General features: G+C 29.1%; 1 protein-coding gene and 1 long non-coding RNA gene across 2 annotated transcripts; both read left to right on the forward strand.

Moving 5' to 3' along the window:
* The first annotated feature begins 1,504 nt into the window (after positions 1-1,504).
* Positions 1,505-3,615, forward strand: LOC109799034 (uncharacterized). Its single transcript, XM_020359511.3, has 3 exons — positions 1,505-1,640; positions 2,830-3,048; positions 3,243-3,615. The coding sequence occupies exons 1-3, from the start codon at positions 1,584-1,586 to the stop codon at positions 3,384-3,386; spliced, it is 420 nt and encodes a 139-aa protein (XP_020215100.1). The 5' UTR covers positions 1,505-1,583; the 3' UTR covers positions 3,387-3,615.
* A 1,363-nt stretch (positions 3,616-4,978) lies between these two features.
* On the forward strand, positions 4,979-7,401 carry LOC145950689 (uncharacterized). The gene is made up of 2 exons (XR_014428547.1): positions 4,979-5,784; positions 5,873-7,401. It is a non-coding gene; the product is annotated as an uncharacterized LOC145950689 (long non-coding RNA).
* Positions 7,402-25,446: the final 18,045 nt, after the last annotated feature.

The raw sequence follows: 25,446 nt of genomic DNA on the forward strand, positions 1-25,446 counted from the left end.
TAGTGTGTGAATTTTGTATCACAGTTAATAAATATCTCTTGATATTAACCGGTAGTAGAAAGTATTAAAAAGGGGATTTGTGAGAGTAGATAACATTGTTCTGAATTAATAAGATAAGCCGACATAACCTCATCAACAAAACTCAAGTTATATATTAAGTGAGAAATATCATAAAAGACATTGGATTTTTTTGTCCCATTTGAGCAGAACAGGCTTGGAACCACTTGGATTTGTCACCCTGTAGCTAAATCGAGGACACTACGTCCCATGTAGTACGTGGCGACACTACACTTGACCATATCATATAATACCATTATCTATATGAGTATTCTCGTTAAACCAAGAGCTTCCCAGAGATAACTAGCCAGACAAATCTATTCAATTTCCCATAAAAGATCATATTCTACACTTTTGTTAATTATTAGCTTTCAATATTTAATCACCGGAATACTACAACTTATTTTATTTTTTTTATACTTTAATAAAATCTCATGCCTATTCGATCCATTGAAATCTAATTGGTATTTTCATCATATATACTTGAATAATTAAAACTCATTGTTTCTAACGTTTATATATGTTTATGACTATTATAAATAATTTATAACTTACGTAAAATCTAGTGTGATATTAACCAATACACGGAACTGAACATTAATTAAAAAATAATACAACTCCTGATAACCATCCGGTTCTCTCATTAAATATATATATATATATAATTTTCCAAAGTATATGTCAATTTAAGAAAAATAAAAGCTACCGTCAATAAGTTATAATGACGACGGATTTAAATTTAAAATTATGTATGTATGTATGTATTATCTCTCTAGATACACAGCGTGTATTAGTTTCAGATAAATAAATAAATTATAGCTTAATTAAGTAGATAAGTAGGATAAATGTATTTTTAAACTAATATTTTTTAATTATTTAATATAATTATATATACAATATTTATATTTAAAAGCATTACGTAATCAAATTAAAAAATAATTTTATGCCAATTAAAATCTACATATACTCAATAATTTTAAACTTATCAAGTGATTTTATCATAGATGGTAAACGCACACAAATTAATCATTCTCCTCCAAACAAATTATATAATAGATAGCATTATGTATCATATTATTGGTAGTATTAATTTTTTAAACACGACGAAAAAGTTGTCTATTTGAAGCACACAAGAAACAAATGAAGCTGAAAATGTAGAGAGATATCTATGATCTTGAATCTCCCAGAAACATCGATCATATTCATGGGAATGGTAACATAGAACGACGTGAAATGACACGTGTCCTGCAGCAATTTCATGCACTGCATGCGCCTCCGTTACGTGTCCGCGGAGTGAAGCCAAGGGATCATTCTCGTCATCATTACACGTGGCAGCAGATGCGTCATAGGAGCTAGCAGCCCCACAGTAAGAGTTGGACGCGTGGCACCATGCAATCATTCTCCCATATCCATTCTTCTTCCTTTCTATATATATATATATGAAAATCCAAACTAGAAAGTTGTACCTTGAATCATAGAGGGTTACACCAAGGGTTTCTGTTTGTTTCCCGGGAAAGTGACAGAAAATGGCTACCATCACTGAGGAACCAATGCTTTCTAGGATTGACCGTTTGGATAATATGGTAAGTTTGCCAATTCTTCTTTGATGGGAGTAACCATATGTTGCTTATTAGTTAAAATTTATGTGAATTAAACTAATAAGATTTACATAAATTTTAATTTTAATCAACAACAAGAGAGAGTTATTTATTTATTTTGGAGAAAAAGGTTTGGGAGAGTGTGTTGATAGACTTTCTATTCCTTTAGTTATATTAGACTCGATGTTGAAAGTGAACTTCTTATAACTCACAAGCAAGGAAAAGGGAGGGGGAAAGTCTCTAAAGGGTAAATTTAGAGAGAAAAGGTATTTTTTTTGAAAAAAATTTTATAATTAGAGAGTTGGCTAGTGGAAAGTAGAAAAATCTCGTGTAATTAATTCCAAAATTATTATGATTCAAACTGAATTAATTTGTAAAATTTTGGTTTACTATACCAAATTTAAGTCCTTGGGCTATTTAGATGGCATTTTGATTTTAGATTTTCTGAAATCATAAGATGATTTGAATATAAGCATGTAATGGTTACTAATAGTTACTAGTGCATAACCTGGTGATTGGCTGTTTATCTCTCGTTTATAATTTATGGAAGATTATAAGTAGAAGTTTACCAATTGTGTTAACTGGTTAAGCACTTGGTTGTTGCTTCTTAGTTGAACTATAATTTATATATGGTTTTTGTGTACCTGATATCAAGTTAATATATATATCACTTTTTTTATTTTAAAAAAAAAGGTGAACTATTTCAACGGTAATAATATTTAGCTATGGAAGAGAACCAATACAGAGAAAATGAAAAATAGTCTACTCTAAGACACTCTTTTAAATACTTCATTTTAAAACATTCATGGTTGAAATTTATTAAAATTAAAAACAAAAAAATTAGTGTTACTTTCAATAAATTCTGGAAGAATTTCTTACTTATTTATTTTCAAAAAATTCTGGCTCCTCAATACTTAAACAACTTCTTTTTTTCTTTTCTCAAAAGATTTGAGAAGAACTTACATACTAAATTCTTGTTATTCACATGATAACAACTATGGGAAATTTATTATGAGATTAAAAACCAAGGGTGTTTTTCTAATGAGCTAAAGAATAAGGGTTGGAAAATGGACTAAAAAGTGAACTATGCCCAAGTTCACATTGGGCCATGGTCTTTTGAAAGAAATAGTTTTTAATTTTTTATTTTTATGCTTTTCATATTTTATTCTTTTAGTTGAGGCAATTGGAGGAAATTAGAGGGTACAATCGATCTCCAAAGAGCTCGTGTGCATCCACTCCCACAAGTGGAAGTGATGGACACGTGTCATCCATTGATTTCTCCCCAAAGAGCTTAGAGAAGCACTGCCGTCCGATTGAAAACGTGATGATGGAGACCGAAGTCAAAGGAACGATGATAGAGAGACTCAATAAAGTGGAGGATCAGATGCTAAAGGTACCCCCACGTGGCAAGCTATTCACCGTTTGATCTTATAATATAACTAATCTTAATTTTTGTATTTTATTTTTACTTTTTTTTTTTATATCTTTCTTTTTCATTTGGGGTTAATGCATTAATTTAAGAGGGAATGAAATGAGTATGATATATTCTAGTCCAATAGGGTCTAATTAATGTGTTGTATATGAAAGGTTTGTTTGCAGGTGGAGGAAGAGTGGGAAGCAAAGAGGACGAAAGTAGAAGAGAAGAGAATTAATAGCCCAAAGAAGGGTTTGAAACAGTTTGTGAAGCAATGTGTGAAAGCTAAGGGAAAACACAATTATAAAGAAGCATGAATGAATTATAACAACAATTGTAACCGCTCCAACTGTGACAATGTTGTTTTCTATTTCAATATGTACATTTATTGTTCGTTTTGGGGAATGCTCAAGTGTGTGAAGGTGTTTTTTCTTCTTTCTAGTTCTGGTTTCCATTTTTTATTCTTTATATCTAGGTTATAATAATATTGTATGATAGTAGTATTAATTTCATCCCCTAAACAAATTAACTTGAAGTTTACATGTATGAGTTGAGGGCTATTTCTTTTGTGAGAAAAATGTGTTGATTACCATGATGTTTGAGATATTTTTATGCTTAAAATTAAAAAAAAAATGGTGATGTAGTTTATTTTTTATGACCTTTTTATAGAACATAGTAATTTTAGTCTAAAAATGCACGAATTTTAAATTATTATATTCAATATATTTACATGATAATTTTTTTTAGTGTATCTGGTAGTGCAATTTTTTTTTAAAAGAAAAATAACCACAATTTAAGGAGTGGTTCTTAAATTGACATATGGAATGTATCTTCTTTATATTTTTCTTATGATTAGTAAGGAAGCTAAATATCTAAACTAGAATATTTAGCAAAGGAAAGTGTCTTCTTTATCAATTAATTAATGTATGGAGTATATGTTGATTAGTGAGTTTAATCATTCATTTAATTACAGACAAAAAGAATTAGTTCAATGGGTAATTATCATTGAACAAAAATATAACGTGTCAAAGCTCTTTTTCCTATAGGTTGATGGATTGATGAAAGAATGGAAAGTATTTTGTTGGGCATTGACTCTTTCTGTATGTATTAATTAGGGTTGCTTTACTTTAAAGTTAAGATATAATTAATTATAAAAGTTTTTTTTTTTAGGGTGGGAGATTGCATGGAGATAATGGATTGAGCTTTGTAACTCTTTTATGTGTATTTCTTAATCAGGGAAGTAAAGTTATGTAGATATGAGTTGGATAAAAGTTAATGTAATGGAATTCATTTGAGTATTTTGAAACAAAGATGTTTAAATTAATTTAAAATTACTATTTGGCATAATAAAAAAAAAAAAGATGATATGTTGCATTGTAGCTAGCTTCTCTAAATGGTTTCTTGCTCATATCAACAACCCGTTGCACTTGGGTTTCTTGGCCTTTTAAAAGATTTTAAATTAAGAATACGAATATCTTGAGGTATTATGAGATTATTAAGCTTAAAAATAACTCTTTTTTTCGGATAGTTTTGTTAAGGATCATTGTGGTATGTGTTTGATTTATATATAGAATTTAATGAATATATCTTGTTAAACATTTTAGATCATTAACTAATTAAAAATTAGTCTTGGTGAAATTTTTAAGATAATTAATTATTAAATTTATTATATATATTAGATGTATATAACTTTATTCTCTTTTATACAAGTACAGGTTCAGATGATTAAAAAAACATCTTGAGAGAACTTGTTAGATCTGTTTTAGATTATTATATTATTAAATTACGTTAAGAATATAGTTGAATTTTGAAAAATGTTTTAATATTGAACATGCTAGTTCTTATAGTCTAGGGATTATTTTTTTTTTAATTTTTCCTATGTAAAAGTTTCTTTTTTCATTTGTTACTGTCGTATTGGTCATTAAATCTACCAGAAAAAAAAATTATAATTATAAAAACTAAAAAATGGAAAAAGACCAAAAACAAACATAACAAAAATTTGAGAAGATGTCTAAAATTAAAAGGATTAAAATAAAAATAATTACAATTAAAACAATAATAACTAGAATTATTGTAGCATCCTCTTTTTCAAATATAAATAAAATAAAATTGTTTAAATAATATTTGTATTATATAATTAATTAATTTATTAATTAAGCTTACAATATAACTAATGATATTTTTTAAAAAATAAAATAAATAAAGACAGATGTTTGTTTAGTACGTAGGTTACTCCTTGAATTTGGACTTTATAAACCTAACTTGGAGTCTAGCTTATTAACAGAGAAAATAGGAAAAGTTAAGTCATTTTGAAGCTCTAAGATAACATGTAGAGGAAAACATAAAGAACAGCTTTCAGGAGTGTGCAAAATAATTCTAGATTATTGAAATTTTCTTTCACCGTATTGAGTTAAGAGGAAGAGTGGGATTGTCTCTCCCTGTGGGCATATATGAGGAATATGATAGGTGAAACAATCTTTAAGCCTCTTTCAGTTCTATGAGTGAAATAAGAGTGATTATAGATTAATTCGAGGTAATAATTGTTAAAGATGGATTAAAGGGGTCGTAGAATCCTGGATCACATTTTTGTGAAGTGCAAGTTTTGTGATGATATTGACTGTAACTTCAAGGTGTTGGATGTGATGAGGGTAGAGAGGTTTTGCCTTTTCGATGCTAGGTGTGGAGTGTGTCATGTTGGGAAAGAGCCACACAGAGGTAATGTCTTCTTAGTGTTGGGTATGAGTGTTGTCTCATCGAGCACCATTTGATGTTGATTTTTATGAACAATCTTCATTGGGTGTAGGTTCAACATTGCTACACGAAAATGTACTAGAGAAGTTCTAACCTCTCTACGTTGAGTAGGGGAGACACCGCATATGGCAACAACACGAAAGAGAGTTCCCTAACCATTTAATGTTGGGCACAAGAAGTATCTCATCGAATGCAAGGTCAAAAACTTGTGAGTTTCATGTGTAAAGCTTAATATTGTGGAAGAATTGAAAAACTTGTGAAGATAATTAAAGAACATAAAGTGTGAGAAGGATTTATGATAATTGTCTAATTATAGAGAAGTGATAAAAATGATAATTATTAAAAAATAAGAAGTTATAAGAGATTGTTGCATTTGAGATATATGAGATATATGCGTATGAGATGTTGACCCATTACGAGTAAAGTCCAGGTGGTAGATTGGTAGTGGACTCCAAGGTGATCTTGGTTCTTTGAAAAGTCTATACATAGAGGAATGATAAGGTGAAAGTCTAGGATTGGCTAGCAACTTGATAAAGTGTTATGATTTGATGGCACAATGTGCATTTTCATGTGTTTGCGTTATGCATTTGGAGTCCATGAATTTATGCACAATTTGTTTGGAGCCAGGTTGTGAGTCTTAATGGGAAGGTCTCTATGATTTTGGGAGTGTTATGGTGGGAAACCATTAACGTGGAATAGGAGACAATCATGGTCAATTGTGATCACCGACTAGCTCCTAATAGAATTTGTTATAGTGAAAGTGCACCATGTGGTAAGTGCCCATTGTGTGGTGACATTTTGTTTGTGTCAATGTGATCCTCAATTACTTCATGCTCATGCACCTTATGCAAAGTGATTGGTAACACAAGCATATATAATTAAGATCATGAGTCCTATGTTTCTTATGATGCGATGGTGTGTGAACTTAGGATTTTATTATGATTGACTTGTGTGTGTTGTGTTGTTTAGATATTATTTTTATTGCTTGGGTTAAATGTCATTTTCAGGTGTAGATCAAGTAAATGAGTTTTAGCCGATAGGAGGTGAAGCTTAGACTTCGATTTTATGCTTTGATGGGACTTTTCTAATTAGTATGACATCGGTGCTTAGTAGATTAGTTTATATTTTTCTTTTGTTTATGTTTGCCTATGAGAACTTTGTTTTAGATTTATAATTTCTTTTCTTATGCTTACTTTTTCTTAATTCCTTTTGAGAACTTGCAAAGGTGATTTTATATTTGTATAAAAACTTTCTATGTTCAATGATTACTCTTGCTAACCCTTCGTCTATTGTAGATATTACTTCACGTGCTTGCAAACGTGTGAGTTTTTGATATACATTATTTAGCCTCATTCAAATGTCTATCTTTTCTCCGCAACATCATTAAATTTTTTTGAAAAACTCTTTGCCCCATTTGGTAGAGTTTCATTTCCAAGCGATATGGTAGTGCAACTGAGTATCCCTTTGCATAAGAGAAAGTATGGAGATTATTCTAGGATAAGAGTTCTTTTTATTTCACTTTTGTGGCTAAAATATTCTCCTTTTAAACAATTTCTAGAGAGGGGACAAATTTCTCTCTTATCTTCTCTTTTCCATTTTTACTCCTTAGGGTTTTTTTTCTTTTTTCTTTTTTATTTCCTCTTCTTATCTTTTGTTTTTCATTTGTACTTAATCATCCACAACTTAAGAAGGTAACAAAAGATGAAGTACGAATTTATTTTCCTTGTGGGTGAATGATATCTCATTAGTTAGACCATTGTGCTTTGACCTTCTTGTCAAATTGGCAAGGTTTCCCTAATAAAATATGATAAGCTTCCATTAACACTATGTCACATAAAAATTCATCATCATAGTTCCCTATATAAAACTTGATTTTGACTTGTTGGTAAACTACCATATCCCTAGCCTAATTGTGGCAATGAAGTTAATAAGATTTGGGATGTGGAAAGGTAGTAAGGTTTAACTTGTCTACCAGCCTTGTACTACAACAATTGTAACAAGATCTACTATCTATAATGAGAGAACAAGTCTTTTTAGAAATTTTACATCTTGTATGGAAGATATTCTCTCTTAGAGATAGATGATCCTCACTAGGTTGGCTTTCAAGAGGCCTCATGACCATTATGAGGTCACCATCACATGGATAAGCCCCTTCTTTATTATAGTCTATCCTATGTTCTTCCTCACTATTACTAGAGATGGAGGAGAAAGATGTGATCTTTTCTTGACTACTATATATATCTTTACCCCTTAAGATCGTGGTCTTCTTTGTGGGGCATCGAGAGGCAATGTTGCCTCTTCCCAAGCACTTATAGCACTTGATGCTACTAGCCTTAAAACTAGTGTTAAGGGTTTTTTTATAGGGCTTCTTTTCTTTTTGTTGGAAGGTTCTATCTTGGTGTAATTCTTGGAAAAATACCCCTTCTTTTTGTGATCTTTCTTATGATAAGGTGTAAATGTAGAGGAATCCTTCTTGAAATAAGTTTTCCTTAAAATTTGTGGTTGTACCTTGATGCAAAATTAGACCAAGTCATTGAGACCCCTATAAGGTAAGAGCTTTACCTTGAAGCAAAATTCAACCTTTTCCTTTAAACCACTTAAAAATCCATCAATAATGGTAATTTCTTCCTCCCTCATCCCAATCTTCATCATGCAAAGCTCCATTTCCTACCTATATTCCTCCACAATCATGTTTCTTTATTGGAACTTATTCATAAGCTCCCCACCATAATAAGAAGGGATGTGCCTTTTTCTCAATGCTTCCCTCAACCCATCCTAATATTGGATTGGAGAATCATTGTGGAGATTTATTTCGCATTTTAAGTTCACCAATACATGTCATACCCTTGAAAATAAAGGCTAACCAAGGGAACTTTTCTTTCTTCACTCACTTGGTGGCAATTGAAAAGTTGTTCCCCCTTCATCTCCCAATTTAAGTAGGCTTCTATGTCATCTTTTCCATGGAAGTAAGGGAGATCTACTTTAGATTCCTTCACTTAAGGTTCGTTTTCTTTCTTAAGCCTATGTTTCTTAGGAATGGGTTGGTAGTATTCACTCATGTTGAGACTATCATCTTGATAGCTCTTGCTCTTAGATGAGCTACATGAAGATCCACTATCATATATCTTTTTATAGTTTTCTTTTTGCAACCTTTCTTTTTCTCTTATCTTTTGCATTTCCTTTTCTAATGTAGCTACAAATGCTTCTTTTTTCTATTCTTTCTTTTTATTTTTCTAACCTTTCATTTTCTCTCTATAACTTAAGTGTTTCTACTTCAACCATGATTTTAGAAATGTTTGATGTTAAACTAGAATCACTACCATTATGTGAGCTTGAGTGATGACTCATGATGCAAATACAAAGATTAAGGTAAAGTAGTTCTTCTTAAACACTTTGGCCAACTATTAGTGCTAAAGAAGCCTTTGAAACTTCTTAACACTCCTAACATTCAAAGACTATAAAAGTAAACAACAATTACAGAAAAAAAAAGTGGAAGTCTTAAGTAGACACTTAGAATCTCTTAAGGTCATTTCCACAATGAAAGGCCAATTTACAAAAATTAAGTAATTTTAAAAGAATATTTATTGTAGTCTCTCAAGTGTTTTTCTCCTCCGTGGTGTTTTCTTTCAAGCTTTTCTCAACCTCCAATTGTCATCAATGGAGTAGGTTCTACTAGGCTTCCATCAATAACTCAAGATACTACCTTGTGACAAGTAATCTTGGTTATTCCTTCATTTGAAAGTTTGCACATAAAAAGTACTAGAGGAAATTTAAAGACTAACAAGAAAAGATACAAATACAATTAAAATTGGTTAAACTCGAGGAATTTAAATTGAAATACTCAAAGTCTAGCAAAAATGACAAATTAGAATTAAAGGCAATTTAAATGTTAGTACACAAAAGAAATCCTATAATGGTTCTAGATTATTACAAAATCAATAAAAAGACTCAAAAGAATTCAATTGCTAATAATTACAATTTTTCAATTATATTTTGCATTACAAGTATTTGAATTAATTGCAATTTTTTTAATCTCAAGCTCCACTCATTTTTTTTTAATAAAAATTGAAATATTTTCTCTTCTTTTTATATTTATGATTTTGTTTTTTCTTTTGGAACTACTTATGAATTCTTTTTTAAAATTCAAATTTGTCACAAAATATTTCTAAGAGAATTTAAAATTCAAAATTGAAATTAATTTAAGAAAATAAAGCTTGAATTAAAGTATTAGTGATATTTTTTATGTTGGTATTCACATGTAGGAATTTACAACTAGATTTAATCTCACTTGTATATGATGCATGTAATATCGTTTTTGAATTTGAAATTCAAATTCAAATTACCAAAGGTTCAATTCAAATCTTGGAGTCAATTTTTTTTCAAGGAGTTTCAAAATTTCAAGGCAACTAACAAGACATAATAGAATTTTAACTCTAAGAATTTGTATGTCAATGATCTAATAATAAATATGAACTAAAATTTGTAAACACAAAAACAAGCAACACTCCGACCAATCTAAAATCAAACACGATTTGATCAAAAATTATGTTAGAGATTTTATTTTTGTGCTTTAAAATTATATTTTTAAAAATAATATAATGTTAGCTTATCCCACACTACAATTAAGTTGTCCATCCTAAAGATTAAAATATTAAATTAATTATTTAAAAATATATTAATTACTATCAATCTAGCTATGCAGGGAATACTATTTTTTTATAGTGTAGGTCTAACCGAAAAAATAAATTAAAAATAATTAAAATCATGTAAAATAAAATTAAAATATGACGACTAAGTTGACCTATCTTAAAATAATATATATCATTATTATGTATACGCTTAATTAACTAACACAAAATTTTAAAGTATTTTTTGTGGCTACTTAACTAACACTAGTTTAATTAATTGTTGTATAAAAAATATTATTTGATTTTAAATTAATAAATAAATAAATAACATATTAATAATGTCAACTTAGAGGTACACAAGTCGTCGCTATTGATGTTAGCTTTTGACTAGAATTGAATCTAACGAAACATATTCTTGTAGTGAAAACACATGTAACGAAAACAGGTAGATTAAAAAATTGAAAAAAAGTAAGAGAGAAAATATTGAAAATTATTATAAAAATAAATTAAATATTATTTAAATATGTGCATGGAGAAATAAAAATTTTCAAATTCAAAACACCTTTAATCAATCTAGAGTATAAGAGAGACAATTATTTCATCAGTCACCAATTAGAAATGTAATTTTTGTTAAAATTATTTATAAATGACACCATTACTTATTCATAAATTTCTCATAGCTAAAAGCTTAGTAAAAACATTTTTAAATGATTAATATAATACCACATTAGACTAATTTAACACGTGGTCGAGAAAATAATCTTTTATATTGTAATATGATTAGTGGAGCTTAAAGTATTTTAAAATTTTATATAATATATTTTTTATACAAATTTATTGATTAGAGATACTATTAAAATTATAAAGTCTTCATATAATTTATTTTTATATTATTTTTATTAAAAAATTAAAAATACTAAATTTCATTTTGTGATATTGATGTCATTTATTAAATTATAAAGAAATTAATCAAGTCAACATTTTGTTCAATAATAAGAATTTGTTAATATATCAAAGAATTGATTAAAATATTTAATATGATTAATATACAACATGATATTTTTATATTATGTAATAAATTATATATTTTAAAGTAATCTATTAATAATATAATAAATTAATTAAAAAATAGCCCATACATTATCACACGGGTCATTGATACATGGTGTACATAAATCCAAGTACTTGATTGGGTGACGTTGATTTTTTTTTAATTTTTAAAGAATCTTACATATTAGAAATCAAAAACGAATAGAATAGTTAAAAAAATACATGAAACATGACTTATAATCTTATTATTTGCATGTTTGTGGATATCTTAGCTCAAATACCATTGCCTAAGTGTCAACCGGCGTGTCTCGATAAGTTTCTTTGCAAAAATCAAATGTTTATGCCTATAATGGTAGTGCATGTACATGATGATGGCACCAACACCCAATTTTAGTGAATGATATCCTCTACTTGTCTTTTCTTTATCTTTTCTCGTTGCCAAAAGGGAAAAAATAAATGAAGTGAAGATCGAGTTTTCTTTACACGTAGGGTTCTATCATAATTAAGTTGAGGGGAAGCAACCCTTAACAGCTGGTCTAGCTACATATCTTGTGATTTTTGCTTTACTTAGTTGAACAAATGGTGTTTTACAAAATTAGAAATTGACCCTAATTCATATAATGCCTCATCTTTTCTTTTTCTTGACCAAACCGTGACTCAAGCCAAGAATCTATAAAAGATAAAATAACTAGCTATTAGTGGTGTTCAATTGCTGTGGTGAGCTTATAGCCACATGTTCCAATGGCTAAAATGCAATGTAATTATTTGATTATATATAAGAAAAGTGCTCCATTAATGAGGACCATGTATGTGTAAGTTTGTGGTGTGATGGAGAAATGTGTGATAGGTTCAAACCTAGCTTAGAAGCAAAAAGTTTCTATATATCTCTATTCAGCCAATTAAACTTTTCTTTAGTTTTTAAGTTATTTTGAGTCTCTAATTGTTCGAATAATCTAAACAAATTTACTTAAAAAGACAAACCATGAATTTTGTTCGGACTATCTTCGTTTGGACTAATTGTTGCTAGAAGTCTCTATCTCTTGCAAATTTTCTATAATTTTGTTTCCTATTGATTCTTTTAAAATTTTGTCATAACCATTAAAGTTGTTGAAGATTAACAAACTGTCACATTCGAATAATCTTATTATTAATGCATAAAAATTGTGAATGATTGTGAGGTTTTTAAGATTGATCATTAAGTGTTATCCATTTACACTTGGAAGAAGTCACACCTCTTCACCCTATTTAGATAACTTGTAAGAATGTAAAAATATTGCAAACAAAATGAGATGATTTTTCATGTTAAATTTCTTGGGTGTGTTTGATTGTGCTTCTGTTTTATAATTTTTAAAAATTAATTTATAATCAAATTTCAAAAGTTGAATTTTAGATTATAGAAATGAGGGGAAAAGATGTTAAAGTATAAACAATAGAAAATTAGAAATAAAAAATCATAAAAATTTAGAGATTTTTCATATTTTTTTGTTTTAAAAATTAAAAATGAAGATATTATATAGTCTCAAAATAGTTGAATTGTTAGCTATCTTATAAGGGTTAACTATGGTATGGAATGAAGACTTCATAAAAATTATTCTTGAATCTAACTCTTTGATATGAAATTGTAATTACTAATTAAGGTGACTAATTCTCATTTTACACTCTTATATATGCTTTTATAATCGGTCGTTTTAACACACAGAAAGCTAAATCATGACATCTCTCCTTTAAGGATTTTCTTCCCAACAACCACCTTACATTTGGGAAGTTTGTTCTCTTCAACTTATGTCTTTATTGTTTACTAATATTATTAGTATTTTAATCTGTGTAATACATATGTATGTTTGTTATATATAATATAATTAAAATTTTATAATAAACTATATATATAAAATATTATATTTGAATATATAAATTATATTTAAAATAAGTATACATAAATATTTTTAAACATAAAAATTATATTTTAGATTTTTGATAAATAATTTGTATTTTTTTATTGATAATTTATTTAAAATGTTAATAGTTAATTAATAAATAATTATAAAAATAAAAATCAAATTAAATAAGAAATTAAAAAAAATTTACAAACTCTTTCGTTGAAAAAGAAATCCTAAAAATAATCTATCGCAAGATAGAGGTTCGTGTTTAATACATATAAATTTATTAACACTTCTTTTGTTCAACTTTTGTTTTAATTTTCTTTTTAAAAACAAAATTTAAAACATATCTTTTGAAAGAGAAACAAACAAGCAAGTTCTTGATAATATGATCTTTTACTCTTGCACTTAATTCATTTTCATTTAATACCTATATTAAAAGGAATATTTATTTATTAATTTATAATAGAATGAGTATATTATTTTTACTTTTTTTAATCATCATGCTATTGTTATTAATGTTCCGTATTCATCAACTAAAACCTGTTGTCTACTTTTAATGGAATCTTGTTTCTCAACCAATTATTTTTTCATTTACAATATTTGAATTTGATTCGACTTAAAAAATCTAAACTTAATTCTACTTAAATAATACGTTAATGTCACTTTCTTATTCGATATTCAACTTATATTCATAATTAACTTTATTTTTTTTTAATTCACTAATATTTATCATTCTAATAAAAAAAATTAGTTATTTTATATTGACAACCAATCATATCATTTAATAATACCATGTTATTTGCTTATTTAATCAAATAAAAATAAAATAAAATAATTTAAAAGATATGATTGATTGTCAATGTAAAAAACTTTACACTAGTAATGTATGGATGATTAACTCTTTATTAAAAATAATTTTTTATAAATAGAATGATCAACTTAATATTTTTAAATTTAATTTTATTTATATTAAAATAATATTTAATCAATAAAAATTACATCTTATAAATTCATATTAATCATTTCTTATCAACTTTAAAAAAAAAACCACATAATCTATGTCCCTATAACAAAATAAAAAGATTTTATATGAGATTGAGCATGATCTCTAAGCACTTTCGTGAGAAAAGTCTTGAACGTGAGTGTTATCCTTATCTTTATTGTTGAAATATAGGTAGGTGTCAAGTCGCTGCTTCTTCTTCTTCTTAGCCTATGCTCTATAGTCAAACATGAGCTTTTTCTTTTTGTCCTTTTTCAGGACTCATCACCATCTCCAAACCTTAATTTTATTCACTTTTCCCTTCACAAAGATCTCTCGCATTAAATTTTGTATCCCACCAACCATGTTCATGCATCAACAATATTTAATGGTAAATGATTTTGTACTGTGCGTACTGTGAAGCTGAGCTCTGAGTTCGGCATCACAACACAAGATGAGGTCGGACACGCGCTATGCGACGTTAGCTCTGCATTTAAGCAGATCATAACTGATCTCGAGGGATCTCGCTTCAGACGAGATCCACTATCTGATCTTATCATATCTTATCTCAAGCCCAAGGCCCAAAACAACCCTAATTCACACTAAGGTACGTGCATTACTTATACGAGATTCATACTCTCACAAACATTAACTTTAGCATCGGAGTCTTTTTTGCAGGTACCACCCCCATCTTGGAGCACGAGCGTACCAGTGAAGGAGGCTCACCGATCTTACCTGGCGGATCAACTCTACAGCAGATTTCTGGTAAGTACAGATTTTATCCTAGAACAGGGTACAAGAAATTTCCGACCGCACAAATAACCAAGTACGTGATAATCGATGAGATTTTTCAATTGTTTTTAATTCAAACACAAAAGGTTATATAATGGGGGAAAAAATAGTATAAGTTGTTACACGGATTTATGATCGGGTGAAGAAAACAAACATTTGTGCAAGTTGACCTTAAATAATCCCATAATTCAAACTAATTATATCGATTTAATTAGTTTTGAATGGTTTTTTAAATTTACTAGGTTAATTAATTGATATAAACAATCTTAGTTGTCCCATTTTAAGGTTTGAGTATGATGTAAGTTGCACATAGTACGAATTTACGGTAGTATTTATAAATGACTTACTAATAAAAGTTCACCGATAGAAACTAACAATTATCACCCAATACGATCATGTTTTAAAAGGAATATACTCAATTCTACTATAATAAGATCGATATCATTTAATTTTTCTTAACCTTTTACCCAAAATGAAAAATCCTCAAAACAACTCCAACTAAAATTACTAGAGTGATTCTCAAATGTCATGGAATTTTTTTTTTAAGTCTCACGTGGATCAAAGGTATAATCAATGAGATGAGGGTATATATATATATATATATTTTTGAAATATATTAGTTGAGAAGGAAAGAGAGGATGAAGAATTTGATAGTGGTGGACGTGGCATTTGAAGAAAGCAAGAAATGGGTCCCATGCATAGTGTCGATGGTAGAAGAATGAATGATTGAGAATAGTTGCGTACTGAATTTGGCGATTTGGAATCAACGGTGCACCTTTGTGGTCTTATCCATCCACTTAGGTGATTTTTGAAAAGTGCGACCCCACCATACACATCACAACAAGAGAAACAGAGGAACGTACCTCAGTGTCTCTTCGATTCATCGCACCTTAATGCGGTTCCCCACAACAGACGACAGCCTCTGATGTCACCCTGAACCCGCCAAGTGTACGATGATTAAGACATTCATCAATAATGCACAAATAATGGGTACTGTGCATGTCATCAAATTATTCAAATATAATAATAATAAATAAATAAATAATAATAATAATAACGCTTCTTTTTCTTCCTTGTTATTGCTATTGCTATTGCTATGCTAGCACAAATTAACCTCTTCCCTGTTTATGTGCCCATTTCATCCATCATATGTACACATTGTCTACTCTTTCATGGTGTATCCGATGTGACATCGATTATTCTCCACTACTCTTCATCTTCATCCGTTCACAAATTAATCATTTTTTATTTATTTATTACATTTCATGAAATGATATTCAGATATATTTGTGATAACAAACAATGATTAACAACTGGTATTAAGGAAATTTACACAGATCATGAATACAGTTAGACAGTGTTTGATTGGAGGGATGGAGGGTAGGAGGAGAGAATTTTATAATTTTTTTATTTAATTTAAATTTTAGTTAGAGGAGAGGAGAGAAGGTAATGAATGAGAGTAAAACTCTTTTATAATCTAATTTTATGTTTTCTTTAATATTAGAAGAATTTTAAGGAGAGTGGAAAGATTTTAAAATATTTGTAATATCTCAAAGTATCTTTATTTACCTTTTTATTTTTTTTCTCTCCTATGTAATAACCCAATTTTGTTCAAAAAAAATTCTAAAATTTGAAAGAAAAAATAGTAATAAAAGGGTAAAAAAGAGAAAATAAAATAAAATATGATACAAAATGAAAATATAATTAGAAGAGATAATATAATAAGTGAGATGTATGTACACTTGTCTAAGTAAATAACTTAAAAAGAAAAAAAGGATAGAAGATTTTGAAATCACAATGTTATATCTTTTGTTATAGTTATTCATTTAAAGTATTGTTTGCATCGTTGAAAACTTGATGATAAATCTATAATTATTGTTTCTATAGCATGAAAAATCAATCTTAAAGTAGGTGAATTGGTAAAAAAAAAATGTTAAAGTCTCACTTTGTTTTCTTCTCAACAAAAAGGTCTCACATTACTCACAATAATTTGGTACACATCCTCCTTTCCTTATATAAGGAGAAGATCTCAAGCCTTCATACATTACAATTTTTTTTTACCAATTTGGGTATCTAAAATTAGAATTAATGGAAACATTTGATCATATTAAAAAAAAATTAGGGACATTAAGCCTATAATTTTTAATTTTTTTTCTTTAATGCTTTCATTAGAGACATTAAACGTATATTTTTTTTTTAATTTTGTTTAATGCTTCTATTGGAGAAGCATTAGTCATCATTTAGATAAAAACACTTTAACAAAAGAAGATGTGAAAAATATTTATATATACATATATACATAGTTTTATTATTATTTTTTTGGATTTTAAAAAAAATATTTAATTTTTCTTTCTCTTGTAAATTCATAATAATATCTTTTTTATTAAATAAATAATGAATTTATCAAAGTGAAAAAGAGTTAGATAAATGTGATATTTTTTAGCATTTCAAAATTTTAAAATATAAATTGTGACAGTATGGTATATTTCAAATTTTTCTTTTCATTAATTTCTATAATACTTTTATAATAAAAATTGTGTTTAGCTGTTTAGCTCCGTAGATAATTTTTTGTTTAATGTTATTTGCTCTTTTATTTATATATATATATATATATATTTATTTATTTACTTACTTATTTATTTACGTATATAAGTTCAAACACAATAAGTGTCCAAACTAGGTCCATACAAAGTTTGGTTCGTGCATAATTTTTTTGATGCTATGGTGACATTAAGATCGACATGAATCTTTTGATTTACTTTGTCTTTTGGACCCGATGGAAATTCACTTTTAGCTTTAATTTTTCCCTAGATAATACTAGCTTGGTGCCTTAATTTTTAACTAGACTACTAGGATGCTATTCTCGTTTCAAACTTGTGTATGTATTTGTCTTCTACGTACAGTGCTTGACACAAAGTTATATAAATAGAGTCAAATTATGACTTTATCCAAGGGATGAACACTACTCCTTAAATACATCAGTTCATAAAAATCTTAGTTCTTAAAGAAACATAAATATTAGTTGTATTAGTTTTAAGGTGTTTCATCAAAGATTCATACAGTTGATAAAAAATAAACTCATATTTTAAAAAATATATTTATAAACATTCATATAAAATCTTAAAATTTGTCACTACTCTAGTGAATTTTGAGACTCAAATCACCTAATTTTTTTTTGTAAATAAATTTAGTTTTGAAGTATATATTGAGCACATTAATCTACAAGAAAAATTAATTAACATGACCAATATTCACGACTTTCATTTTAGAAAGAAAAACCAAATTTTAAATTAAATTATATGAATAAAAAAACACTTTACTCATACATTATATATAAGATGCTTATATCAATAATTGAATATATATATATATATATAAGAGATGCCTACTTTAGAGATATTAAATTACTCAACCTTTGATAAATTAATTTGTTAATGATGATTTTTGTCAATAAATATTTGTTTCTTGAAATCTGTTGTGAAAGGGACTTTTAATAGGATAACAGCAGAAGCAGAAATGGGTGTAAGGGGTCCACATTGGAATGGTACGCTTTGGGGGGAGCTGAATTGAAAGAGTCCAAACATTGACATTGAATACAAAGTAGGTTTCATTTTCATGGGAGAACAAAGATGGGACCATGTTAGGTTAGGTATTGTCTATTTATGAAGCATTAACCTAACCAAACCACAACACAGAACCGATTTCCCGCCTTCATTTATCCAAGGTTGTTTAGGTAGGGAACCTCTCTGCCTGCTCCTCCATGCCTAACACCAACTAGGATATTTCATATTTCCTTTCTTTTTTTGGCCTCTTATGCTTGTGGCCTTATGGGTGCAAGCAATCGCCTAACAAACCCTTGCATTTTCATTCATTTTTCTATCCACTTTTGTAAATGAAAATGTTTTATAAAAAAAAAAAACTAATTATTAATTCATATGAGTGATTTGACATTTGTATCTTTTAATTAATGACCAAAATTTGATCTTTATCTTAAATATAAAATTGTAATTGAAAATATTACTTTACTCTTAAAATAAATTGATATAATGAGACATTTGTATTTCAAAATTTTTTAAAATATGATATTCCTATGAGAATTATATTAAGGAAGTGCATAACTCAAATCTTTATATAAAAAAAATAAGTTACATTATATGAAAACTAAAAAATTGAGTTGTTGAGATTGCATAAAGATATTATAAAGTGATTTTATAATTTTGTGCTACTATATTAGTGTATTTTAAGATATTGGAATATTAGTTAAGAAAATAAAATAGTTATTTTTTAAAATAATTATAATTTCTTTTAAAAAATATTTAATATATCTTAATCAATACTTTTAGCATCTATATTAATAATAAATAAGATTATATTCCATCTCATGTCTATACATTTGATAGACTCCTCTTCTCCATGATATGCTTAATGAAATCCAATTAGGGAGCCTCCTCTTCTCCACAAAATGGAAGGATGAATAATGACTGAAAATTCTTCATGGGTGGTGCATAAAATGAAAATGTGAAGGGATGAGAGTAGGAGTGGGCGAATAGGAGCTATGGAGGTGGGAAGGTGTTTGGGTGCTTCTAAGTTGGCTCACTCCACCAAGGCTTGATGAAGGCCACTCAATGAAATCCTAAACTCACTTTAGAAAGAGAGGAGAGAGTAAGGTCGTCGTGGAATCTTAGGTGACTAAGGAAACATTTGATGGCTAGAAGCTCACTCAAATGCATATAATCCAAAGTGTCTACATGGTGGGAGGCCTAGGGTATATATAGGGAAAGGAAAGCATCTAGGATTGCATTTAGGAATGCATGGCCGAATAATGCAAGTCAAATGAAAAATACAAAAGCTAAATGAAAAATACAAAAGAAATCCTACCATCTAGAATACCCCATAATACAAGGGTAAAATGAAAAATAAAAGCAATAAATCATATACTACTAATGGTAGGCTTAGGAGAGGATAAAAACTTAACACACATGATGAGCACATAGCTTTAAGCATGGTGTCTCCTCTATCCTCTTTTATTCTCCTAATCATGGACATAATAATGGATCTTACATGAAGCTCTAAGGGTTATCTTCCATCAAAATTCTATATATATTTTACCCTTAATATTTTTTAAAAGATTGTCAAAAACTGTCATAAATATTAATTAAAACAGTAAAAGTTGTCATAAAAAATTATTATTTTTTGTTTTACACAAAAATTCAAACTATTTTTTCCCTAATAATACTGTATAATTTATGTGACTATTTTAGAAAGTTTTAAGTTATACTCCTTTTATTTTAAATTAACCACCCTGCGTTAATAATATTAATTTGTTTTATAATATTTTCAAATATAGTAAATAAAATATTAATGGCTTTCAAAATATATTCATACTTAATATTTAAGCTAATGCTTAATTAATTCATAATTATATTTTAACATTTTTAATAAGGATATTTCAGTTAAATAAGATTATATATATATATATATATATTAATTTTTCAAAACTCCCTTAACTAATTTAAAGTATTTAATTAATTTAGTTAGAAAACTTGAGGTGTTACGTATAAGATGTTTTTCTTGAGTTGGGGTTTTGAGGGGGTAATCTTTATTGCATTGATTTCCACTCCAAACATTGTTGTGTAACATTCCAATTTTTGTAAATTATATTAATGATATTTTAGGAAATTATTTCAATATTTTAATATATTTATTTTGAGATTTTTGGTATTATTTAATTATTATATGAGCTCTATATGTTATTATAAAGCATGACTTGTATTATATTTTGATTAGTGATATAAGATGTATTTTTATGAAATGTATTTTATTAAGAGTTATGTTTATGTTATTTATTAAAAAGAGGAAATATGTTTTAATTATTTTAATTAGTTTATGAAAAGGATGAAGGAAAGACGTGATGGTAATTTTGTTATTATTATTATTTATTTTTATTAATTTTAAGAAAAGGGAGTTATCAGGAGTCATGCGTACTCATTTTCTGTCTTCCCATTTTCTTTTCTACACCTTCTGAAGAATAAGGAGAACCCAGAGAAGAGGAATAGTCGAATTTCACTCGTGCCTCATCTTTTGCTTATCAAGGTAAGGGGAAGTGAGAAATCTTACTCGAGGGTGTGAGAATAATTGTTGGGTAGCAGGATTGGCCCAATCCCTCGCCTGATGCATGCTTCTAAGAATAGGCTAAATGTGAAAGTTTTCTACTTAGATGATTGTTATTTTTGTTGTGTTCCTTGTTGAATGTTGAGTATGATTATGTGTTTAATTTCAAAAATAGGTAAGTTTTGATATGATTTAGAGTGCTATGAGTTTTTGTGGAAAACCTTATGAGAAACAATTAGGAATGTGATCTTATGACAAGAATTGAGAAATTTTATGCAAAATTGAGTATGGATTCATGTTCTGGGTGTTAATTGAAGTATTTGTACCGAATAAATTGTGTAAATATATGTTTATATGTGAAAGATTGCGTGATTGTGAAGTTGGGGTTTGCAAGTTCACGTTGGGGTGCTAGGCACAGTTCTTCGCGTCAGGCATAAGAAAGTTGAGTTGGGCTCAGAAAAGTTAAGTCAGGCACAGGAAAGTTGCGTTGAACGCAGAAAAGTTGCGCTGGGCGCAAGAAGCCTCGTCGGGCGAGTTTCTCCGCTTTAGGCGCGACATTTGTAACACCTCGATTTTCATAAAATTATATTAATAATATGGTAGTATTTATTTTAATGTTTTAATGTGTTTTTTAGAAGGATTTTTAATATTATTTAGCTATTTGATATGAACTTTATTTTTTATATAAAACATATATTATTTTTAAAAAAAGGGAGAAGTATATTTTATATTATTTATCCATTTTATGTGAGCTCTATTTTAATATAAAGCATAATTTTTAATTAATATTTGATTATTTGATATGAGACGGGTTTTTATGAAATGTATTTTATTAAAGTTAAGCATATGTTATTTTGTATTAAAAAAAAGTGTATTTTTATTATTTTTAATTATTTTATGAAAAAGGAAGGAAGGATGTAATGGTTTTTTGTAAATTATTATTATTGCTATTATTTATTTTATTTTTTTAAGAGAGAGAAGTTATCAGAAGTTAAGGGAGTTGTCGTGCGTTTTTTATTTCACGTTTCTTACTCATTTCTCATTCTTTCTATGTTCTCTGAAAACTCAAGAGAACCAGGAGGAGGAGATCACCAGGGAATCATATGCATTTCATCTTCTGCTCATCCAAGTAACGAGGAGTGAGAAACCTCACTCGGGGGTGTGGAAATAATTGTTGGATAGTCAGATTGACCCTTAATCCCTTGTCTGATGTATGCGTATAGGAACAGACACTTTATAAAAAAATTTTGTTTTACTTTCTGATTGTTCTTATGTATTCCTTGTGTGATTCTAAGTGTGAATATGTGTTCAATTTCAAGAATAGATAAGTTTTGATATGAATTAGAGTGCTCTATGAGTTCTTGTAGGAAACCTTATAAGAAACAAACAAATTTTGGATGTTTTTTGTTTTGACTTCTGAGTTTTCTGCTCTTTGATGATTACTAAGCATGAATGTATGTTTAATTTATAGTTTGGACATGTTTTGATATGGATTAAAGTGCTCTGTGGATTCCTGCGAGAAACCCTATGAGAAACGGACAAATTTTGAATATTTTCTATTTTGGCTTATGAGTTTTCTATTGTGTTCCTTGATGATTACTAAACATGAATGTATGTTTAGTTTTAAGATTGGATATGTTTTGATATGGATTAGAGTGCTCTACGGGTTCTTACGGTAAATCCTATGAGAAACAAGTAAAATATGAATGTTTTTTGTTTTGATATTTGAGTTTTCTGTTGTGTTTCTTGATGTTTGTTGAGTGTGAATATGTGTTTAATTTCAAAAATAGATAAGTTTTGATATGAATTAGGGTGCTCTATGGGTTCCTATGGGATACCTATGAGGAACAGATAATTTCAAAAACTGATAAGTTTTAAACTATGTTTGAAGGTGCTAATGGTGTGAGAATTGTCTTATTATAGTGTTGATGTAAGTGGTGTATTTTTATGAGCATGATGAGGGTGAGAATCTATTATATGTGACCTTGTGACTATAAGTATGATAATGTGATATAAGAACAAGTGACATGATGAGATATGACAAGTGAAATGTTGAGTCCATGAACATTTGAATGTGTGACATGCATCATATGCATCTATGTGATGGGGTACGATATGGAGTACACCCTTAGGAAAGTTCTTCGGGTGAAACATCTCTGAGGAGTCCTAGGGGATAACATAGTTTGGAAGACCCAATTTTGCACGTTTGTGTGCATGGGATGTATCTTGCGCGGCTTCGCTATCCCAACGAGACCCTAGCCGTACATCCTTCTAGTTGAGAGTGCAAGGTTGAGCTGGTATGTACTCCTAGACTACTCCAGGTATGTTGCTTCGGCAGCATACCACGTGATATGTGACTGGGGCCACATGCATGCATTTCTAAGTCGAGTCCATGGCATCATTGCATGATAAGTGATTGTGCATGTATTACTGTTTTAAGTATGTCTTGTATATGTGCCTTGTTTGTGATTGCATTCTGTGTGTGTTATCTGACAAATTTTTTTTCACCTAAACCCGAGTGGGATGTTTCTCACTCCCCTGTTTGTTTGTGTATGTTTAAAATTATATTACAGGTAAACATCAATAGGGGGATGTTAGTGTATGAAGCTTAGGCTTTTGGATTGGGCGTGCTCTGATTAGAACATGTGACACCAAGGGATAGAATAGGTTGTCTTTTATTACTTTGTAAATTGGATTACTTATATGTTATTTTTTTCATTAATTATAATTAAGTTGTCTATTTACTTAGGTTATTTTGATAATTGAATTACTTCATTTTGAAAGTATTTTAAGATGTGAATGTAAGCCTTTTACCCTTATGCTATTTAAGATGTTGTTCTAATTACAAAGGTTTCTATTTACTCTTATTATTTTATATAATTGTATATTTATGTGCGGGGTAGAGGGTGTCATAACATTAATTTCGTCGGGCGCGCTCATGGGTGCGTCGGGCGTGCTGCTATGCTTTTTGTGCAAAATTTAATTCATAGGGCACGAGTTGGGATGTGCTAGGCGCGACCCTGGTTGATGTTTTACATCTTTTATATGCTCATAAATGGTTAATTGACTGTGTGATGTACAACTACTGATCTGATGTGAATTACGTGCTATGAATACTATGAATGTGAAAACTAATGTATGTCTGCGTGACCATATGACTGATTATAAGAATGTAAAATGTGATGAAATGGGATAAGACATGAAATTCTATAACAAGTGAAATAATGAGTCAATGAAGTGTGAATTTGTGACATGCATCATGTGCATCTATGTGATAGGTACGGTGTGGAGTACACCATTAGGGAAGGCCCTCTTTGTGTAACAAATTGGGGGAGTCCTAGGGGATAGTGACGTTTGGATGTCTCAATTTCACCTATTTGTGAGCACGAGACATAACTTGTACAGCTTCGCTATCACGACTAGACCCTAGCAATACATCCTTTTAGTTGAGAGTTGTGAATAATCAATTTTATCCGGACTCACAAAAATAATGAAATGGATATCTACTATGAAGAGGATGAGCTCTCAAAGTATGAAGGTGACAACAAAGAAATTTGAAGCTAAAAAAAAAAAAAAATTAAGTAGCCCAGAACGGGCCGTTCCAAATTCGGAACGGGCCGTTCCAAGTTACAAAAAAAGAACAACAACTTTAATTGAGAACGGGCCGTTCCAAAGTGGGAACGGGCCGTTCCAAGTCAAAAAAAAGACCAAAATTCCTAATCTGGAACCGGACGTTCCAAATTTAGAACGGGAAGTTTCAATTTTAGAACGGCCCGTTCCGAAGTTAGAACGGGCCGTTCCAGGTTCTAAATTTACGCGTAACGGCTATATCCAGAACGGGCCGTTCCGATTTTGGAACGGGCCGTTCTGGACCATTTCTGAAGTCTATAAATAGACTGCTTGGGCTCATTTCTCAGGGCCCCAGAAAAATTTCGTCCAATACTCTTTAGAGCTCGAATTTTTTCTCTCTCTCTCCTCCCTCTCTTTTGTATTTCTTGAGATCTGTGAGACACCTCTGTAGTGTGAAAGGTAGCCAAAAAGCACCTTCTTGATCATCATATTCGAAGATTCATCTCATTTGGTATCGTTCTTTTCTTAACTTTTTTTTTCTTCTTTCTTTTATTTATTTGTTTATTTTATTTTTTCATTTATTTTTTGTTTATTTATTTATTTATTTTTATTTATT

The sequence above is a fragment of the Cajanus cajan genome, chromosome 8 (assembly GCF_000230855.2).
Source record: "Cajanus cajan strain Asha chromosome 8, NIPB_CcT2T_4, whole genome shotgun sequence".
Classification (NCBI taxonomy): Eukaryota; Viridiplantae; Streptophyta; class Magnoliopsida; order Fabales; family Fabaceae; genus Cajanus; species Cajanus cajan.